The following is a 7630-nucleotide window of genomic DNA, read 5'->3' on the forward strand; positions in this document are numbered from 1 at the left end:
AATGGTATTTAAACCCTTTACAATGAAGATCTGTGAAGTTATTTTGATTTTTACAAATTATCTTTGAAAGACCGGGTCCTGAAAAAGTGACAGTTCTTTTTTTGTTGAGTTTAGATGGTGTAAATGGGACTGAGTGTGTGTATGTGTGTGTGAGGGAGTGAGTGAGTGAGTGAGTGAGTGAGAGCAGAGTGACAGAGACCCACACAGCTGGAACAGAAAAGGCAGTGCTGTATTACAGTTAACTCTGGAGTCTTCTGCTCACAAACATAATGCATTTAGCCATTTCTATCATTTGGCTTCCAAAAATACCCACCTTAGTTTTTAGAAAGGAGGAAAGAGGATTTAACACCAGATTTCCAAATGAATTGTTTCCTGACTAGAACAAATTTTAAAACATAATTGTCATCAGTCGTAATTACCAAAGCAAGCATGAGAGCAGTTTGATGGAGCCACCCCAAGGTCAATGGTGCTCTGCTCCTCACTGTGGGATTACCAGGAAGACAGTGCCAGCAATCAGAGAACAGACATCCCGTAAACATACCAGATGCCTCTCACTCCCCCTCTCTGTTTGTTTGTCTTTACAGGGCCATAGACAGCTGTAGTGATGATTTCAGCTGGGGGAGTGATCACAGGCCATCTTGCTGCGCTGAAGAGGCAGGACTCTGCCCGCTCCCAGCACCACCTGCCCATCCAGTCCCCAGCCCCAGGAGAGATCCAGGAGAAGAGGAAGGCCAAGCGTAAAACACGGGCCGATGTGGTGGTGGTCAGGGGGAAAATCCGCCTCTACTCTGCCTCTGGGTTCTTCCTCATCCTGGGTGTGTTGATCCTGATGGTGGGCGTTGCCATGGCCGTGCTGGGCTACTGGCCACACACAGATGCCCTTGTAGCGGCCAACACCAAGCTATCCACCAATGACACCAGGGTGACCCGGGAGCAGGGCGGTAAACTGATCCAGTTTTTGGAGCAGCATCTGCACTCTGAGAAGATGAAGATGCTGGGGCCGTTCACCATGGGTATTGGTATCTTCATCTTCATCTGTGCCAATGCCATCCTGCATGAAAACAGGGACCGGGAGACCAAGGTGATCCACATGAGAGACATGTACTCCACCGTCATCGACATCCACAGCCTGCGGATCAAAGAGCACAAGTACATGAACGGGGCCTACTCTCGCCCCTATGGGGAGCATGAGGTCAGGACCTATGAGAACCAGTGTGCCTCCAAACTAGCTGCTAACACCCTGCTAGGGTTCCCCAGTGTGGGGAACAACGTGAGAGTGTCATGCAGGACCAGCTCTACGGAGGACGAGGAGGGTCTTCTCAACGAGGCCAAAGGGGGGCATGGACTCGTGCCTTCATTCTGCCGAGAGCGCTCTGGCTCCATCTTTGGCTTGCAGCATGAAGGCAGCCGCCATGAGAAGAGCAACTTGCCCAAGAGATGCCAGACCAGGTCTATCGTCTCATCCTCCATCAGCGCTTTTACCCTGCCTGTCATTAAGCTCAACAACTGTGTGATTGACGAGCCTGACATGGACAACATTACAGAGGACCTGGAGCACATGAGGGTTAGGTCCAGACCCCCCTCTATGCAGTCCCTTTCCCTGGCTGTGCCTGTCCCGGCGGACATCGCCAAAGCCTACAAACCCCCTGGTATCATGCTCCTCAGGAGCAATTCGGCCACAGAGTCTCACACCGTGTCCTCTCGTAGCTCGTTGTCCCCAGGTTCTGCCAGTGGGAGCTACCTGTCCCCTGGGGCGGCCCGGAAGGACTTTGGCTCCAACAACTCCCTCCACATGCTGTCTTCTCACTCCAAGTCTCTGGACCTGGATCGAAGGCCCACCACCCTGACAGTGAAGCCAGAGCAGAGGAAACATCCCAGCTGGCCCCGACTGGACCGCAGCAACAGTAAAGGCTACATGAAGCTGGAGAACAAGGAGGATCCTATGGACAGACTGCAGCTGCCCCAGGTAGCAGTCAAACGGGATTACACCAAGAAAGAGAAACTGCTCATGATCTCCAGGTCTCACAATAACCTCAGCTTTGAACATGATGAGCAGTTCATGAGCAACACTATGAAACGAGGGAGCTCGGAGACCAGGTTTTAAACTCTTACAAAGCCTGGTCCCATATGTTTGTACTGTCTTGCAAAAATGACCATACAGATGTAGGATCTTAATTTGAGCCAGTAAGCTACAGCAGGAAATATTATTGCAGTACCAGGAAATGTGCATTATAATTAATGAGCATTTTTTGTAGGGGTTGATACATTTTTCAGCAGGGCAAATCAAGTCTGACATTTTAAAGTGGACATTGCTAACTTTAGAAGCCTTTTTAAACCTTGAATATACTACAAGTTTGCATTTCCTGCTAGGTAGAAAAATTATCAGCAACAAAAGAGTGATCAAATTAAGATTCGACATCTGTAGGAGTTGGCAAGACAGCACAAACAGATCTGAGACCAGACTTTAAATGGTCCGCTACTTGGACTTAATTCTAACAATGGTGTTTCTTTGTTTGACACAATCATTCTGCAATACGAATCACAATTCAAGCTGTTCACTGTCAGTGCTGAATAGTTAATTGTAAGTGTGATTACATGTTGTTTTGGTTTGACGCGCTCAGGTAGTCCGTCTGTTTGCAATGAGTCTAAAGAAAGAGAGGCTGTGTCACACACGGTGAGATTATTGCAGCGCAAATCAATTTGAACAAAATGTTGAAATTAGGTTCAAGGTGAACTTGAAAATACAGAAATCAATACGACTAAAATGTGGTTTGTTTTTCTCATCTTTGCATTGTTGCAACAGGCAGTTTTGTTTATTTAACCTGGTCAGTGTATGTACCAGAGTTGGCTAGATATTTTGCTATGGAGCTTTTAATAATGTAATGTTCTCTACAAAACCTGCTATTTTTTTTAAAGAAACGAGTTAACCTGTAAATGTACAGTTTACCCATTTCTCAGAATAAAATGAAGCTTTTCAGTGAGTAACATTTGTCTTTTATGATAGCCTATACCTTTTCTCGCCAGCCTCATGAAAATCCGCTATGTATTCACAAAAAGGTATGTCACCTGGCCTTAGTACATGCATTTTAAACACAAACATAATTGCTCAAAGTCTGTGTCGAACAGTACAGAGTAACTCAGTTCCCGTCTGTAATTCTGATGTTCATTTCGTCCATTGAATTCTCAAGGTCAATATTCCTTCTCAACCCACAAACTTTGAGTCTGTTGAGAAGGGAAACTATTCTCTCTTTATCAAGAAAGTGAATAGCATTCCCATATTGAACAATAGGAGCTCTGGGAGTACCAAGCTGGGAGCTGCCAGAATAGAGAGGAGACTCATAAGAGGGTTCCATCTGGAGGGGGAATCAACCAAGACATATGTGACTTCCAGGAAGCATGATATTTAAACAAGGATTGCATATTGTCAACATGAACAGCAGAAACTGTGCTATATGAATGGTCAGGACCTGATAAATATTTTTTATGTTCTCTATTCGCTGAAATGAATTAAGACTAGCTGTCACCATTGGCGTCAGATACTAGTGATCCTAATCAAATAAATATACAAAAATATATTCTTTATCTCACTGCATTTGGAAAGACATTGGATTTCCTTAGATCATGTTCTTTCTTTTATGATAATTTATTTTGTTCAGCTTACTGCCCTTTTCGTGTTTCTATAAAAGGTAGTCCTTTTTTTTTCTTTAAACAAGTCCAATTAGTCTCTCATAGTCTTCAACAATAGAGCCTCTGCTTGCCGATTTGGTCCGTTATTGCTCTCTGAGCCTGATTAGGTTAATCATAAAGTTTCATCTTCCCACAAACCACTTACAAACAATAAGGTAGTATCATATGGATGAAGCACTGACTAATAAATCCTCTGATATTCTTAAGTAGTAAATATTAATACTTGCAAAGTAATAAAGAGTAGCTTTTGTTTTGATTTAGTCTATTTTTATAGAAGTTCCTTGCCTACAGTATATAGGCTACAGTCCACACAGCGCTGGCTCGGATCCTCATCCTAAACAGAAAAAAAATGACAGATAAAGTTGAAGATAGTTTGGGATTTGACAAGGAAGACAAAGTTTGACTGAGGCCATCTTTGGAGTTAGTATAAAAGCCCAAAACATTGCGGCTTAAACAACAAAACAAATAAAAATGTATTTGTCACATTCATCAAAAACAACAGCTTCCCAACAATGCTGTCTTTTTTTATTGTCGTAAAAATAATAACGAATAAATAGAAAAATAATAACACAAGGAACAAATCAAATCACACTTTATTTGTCACATGCGCAAATACAATAGGTGTAGACCTTACAGTGAAATGCTTACTTACAAGCCCTTAACCAACAATGCAGTTTTAAGAAAAAAAAGAAAGAAATAAAAGTAACAAATAATTAAAGAGCAGCAGTAAAATAATAATAGCGAGGCTATATACAGGGGGTACTGGTACAGAGTCAATGTGCGTGTGCACCGGTTAGTCAAGGTAATTGAGGTAATATATATATATACATGTAGGTAGAGTTATTAAAGTGACTTATGCATAGATAATAACATAGTTGCAGCAGTGAAAGGGGGAGGGGTGGGAATGCAAATAGTCTGTGTAGCCATTTGATTGGATGTTCAGTAGTCTTATGGCTTGGGGGTAGAAGCTGCTTAGAAGCCTCTTGAACCTAGACGTGATGCTCCAGTACCACTGCCGTGCAGTAGCAGAGAGAAGTCTATGACTAGGGTGGCTGGAGTCTTTGACAATTTTTAGGGCCTTCCTCTGACACCGCCTGGTATAGAGCTCCTGGATGGCAGGAAGCTTGGCCACAGTGATGTACTGGGCCGTGCGCACAACCCTCTGTAGTGCCTTGCAGTTACCATACCAGGCGGTGATGCAACCAGATGCTCTCGAGTAATGATAACTTGACTATATAAAACTGAAATATCACATTTACATAAGTATTCAGACCCTTTATTCAGTACTTTGTTGATGCACCTTTGTCGGCGATTACAGCCTCGAGTCTTCTTGGGAATTAATCTACAATCTTGGCAAACCTGTATTTGGGGAGTTTCTCCCATTCTTCTCTGCAGACCCTGAGAATATCTGTCAGGTTGGATGGGGAGTGTCGCTGCACAGCTATTTTCAGGTCTCTACAGAGATGTTCGATCGGGTTCAAGTCTGGCCTCCGGCTGGGCCACTGAAGGACATTCAGTGACTTGCCCCGAAGCCTCTCCTGTGTTGTCTTGGCTGTGTGGTTAGGGTCGTTCTCCTGTTGGAAGGTGAACCTTCGCCCCAGACTGAGGTCCTGAGCACTCTGGAATAGATTTTCCTCAAGGATCTCTCTGTACTTTGCTCCGTTCATCCTTCCCTTGATCCTGACTAGTCTCCCAGACCCTGCCGCTGAAAAACATCCCCACAGCATGATGCTGCCACCACCATGCTTCCCCGTAGGGATGGTATTGGCCAGGTGATGAGCGGTGCCTGGTTTCCCCAAGACGTGACACTTGGCATTCAGGCCATAGAGTTCAATCTTGGTTTCATCACACCAGAGAATCTTGTTTCTCATGGTCTGAGAGTCCTTTAGGGGTCTGAGAGTCCTTTAGGTGCCTTTTGGCAAACTCCAAGCGGGCTGTCATGCCTTTTACTGAAGAGTGGCTTCCATCCTGCCACTCTACCACAAAGGCCTGATTGCTGGAGTGCTGCAGAGATGATTGTCCATCTAGAAGGTTCTCCCATCTCCACAGAGGAACCCTGGAGCTCTGTCAGAGTGATCATTGGGTTCTTGGTCACCTCCCTGACCAACGCCCTTCTCCCCCGATTGCTTAGCTTAGCCGGGCGGACAGCTCTAGAACAGTCTAGGTGTCACGTTCTGACCTTAGTTCCTTTTTTATGTCTTAGTGTTAGGTTGGTCAGGGCATGAGTTGGGGTGGGTAGTCTATGTTATTTTTTCTATGTTGTTATATTTCTATGTGTTTGGCCTAGTATGGTTCTCAATCAGAGGCAGGTGTCGTTCGTTGTCTGATTGAAAATCATACTTAGGTAGCCTGTTTTCCCCATTTTGGTTGTGTTTAGTGTGTTCACCTGGCAGAAGTGTTAAGTTTTCTCTTCGTTGTTATTTTGTGTAGTGTTCAGTTTTTCAATTAAAATATGACAAACACTTACCACGCTGCATATTGGTCCGATCCTTCTTACTCTTCCTCAGACGAAGAGGAGATTCGTTTCACTAGGTGGTTCTAAATTTCTTCCATTTAAGAATGATGGAGGCCACTGTGTTCAATTTGAGGAAAAAGCTGTAACGTAACAAAATGTGGAAAAAGTCAAATACTGAATCCTTTCTGAATGCACTGTAGGTAGGGATAAAGTGACTAGGCAACAGGATATACAATAAATAGTAAGAGCAGAGTATAGGATGAGTCAAAATAAATTAGTGCAAGAAGGGTCAATGCAGATATTCCACGTACAGTTGAAGTCAGAAGTTTACATACAAATAGCCAAATACGTTTAAACTCAGTTTCTCACAATTCCTGACATTTAATCCGAGTAATATTTCCATGTCTTAGGTCAGTTAAGATCACCACTTTATTTTAAGAAATGTGAAATGTCAGAATAATAATAGAGAGAATGATTTATTTCAGCTTTTGTTACTTTCATCACATTCCCAGTGGGTCAGAAGTTTACATACATTCAATTAGTATTTGGTAGCATTGCCTTTAAATTGTTTAACTTGGATCAAACATTTTGGGTAGCCTTCCAAAAGCTTCCCATAATAAGTTGAGTGAATTTTGGCCCATTCCTCCTGACAGAGCTAGTGTAACTGAGTCAGGTTTGTAGGCCTCCTTGCTTCCACACGCTTTTTCAGTTCTGCACACACATTTTCTATGGGATTGAGGTCAGGGCTTTGTGATGGCCACTCCAATACCTTGACTTTGTTGTCCTTAAGCCATTTTGCCACAACTTTGGAAGTATGCTTGGGGTCATTGTCCATTTGGAAGACCCATTTGCGACCAAGCTTTAACTTCCTGACTGATGTCTTGAGATGTTGCTTCAATATATCCACATAATTCTTCTCCCTCATGATGCCACCTATTTTGAGTAGTGCACTTGTCCCTCCTGCAGCAAAGCACCCCCACAACATGATGCTGCCACCCTCGTGCTTCACGGTTGGGATGGTGTTCTTCGACTTGCAAGCGTCCCCCTTTTTCCTCCAAACATAACGATGGTCATTATGGCCAAACAGTTCTATTTTTGTTTCATCAGACCAGAGGACATTTCTCCAAAAAGTACGATCTTCGTCCCCATGTGCAGTTGCAAACCGTAGTCTGGCTTTTTTATGGCGATTTTGGAGTAGTGGCTTCTTCCATGCTGAGCGGCCTTTCAGATTATGTCGATATAGGACTCGTTTTACTGTGGATATAGATACTTTTGTATACCTTCAGGCATTTGGAAATTGCTCCTAAGGATGAACCAGACTTGTGGAGGTCTACAATTTTATTTCTGAGGTCTTGGCTGATTTCTTTTGATGTTCCCATAACGTCAAGCAAAGAAGCACTGAGTTTGAAGGTAGGCCTTGAAATACATCCACAGGTACACCTCCAATTGACTCAAATTATGTCAATTAGCCTATCAAAAGCTTCTAAA

At 43.5% G+C, this 7630-nt stretch overlaps 1 protein-coding gene across 1 annotated transcript; it reads left to right on the plus strand.

Moving 5' to 3' along the window:
- The first annotated feature begins 604 nt into the window (after window positions 1-604).
- On the plus strand, window positions 605-2853 carry LOC139415571 (transmembrane protein 200A-like). The gene has a single exon (XM_071163682.1). It carries the CDS (start codon window positions 605-607, stop codon window positions 2102-2104), a length of 1500 nt encoding a protein of 499 aa, XP_071019783.1. The 3' UTR covers window positions 2105-2853.
- Window positions 2854-7630: the final 4777 nt, after the last annotated feature.

The sequence above is a fragment of the Oncorhynchus clarkii genome, chromosome 8, assembly GCF_045791955.1.
Source record: "Oncorhynchus clarkii lewisi isolate Uvic-CL-2024 chromosome 8, UVic_Ocla_1.0, whole genome shotgun sequence".
NCBI classification, from domain to species: domain Eukaryota; kingdom Metazoa; phylum Chordata; class Actinopteri; order Salmoniformes; family Salmonidae; genus Oncorhynchus; species Oncorhynchus clarkii.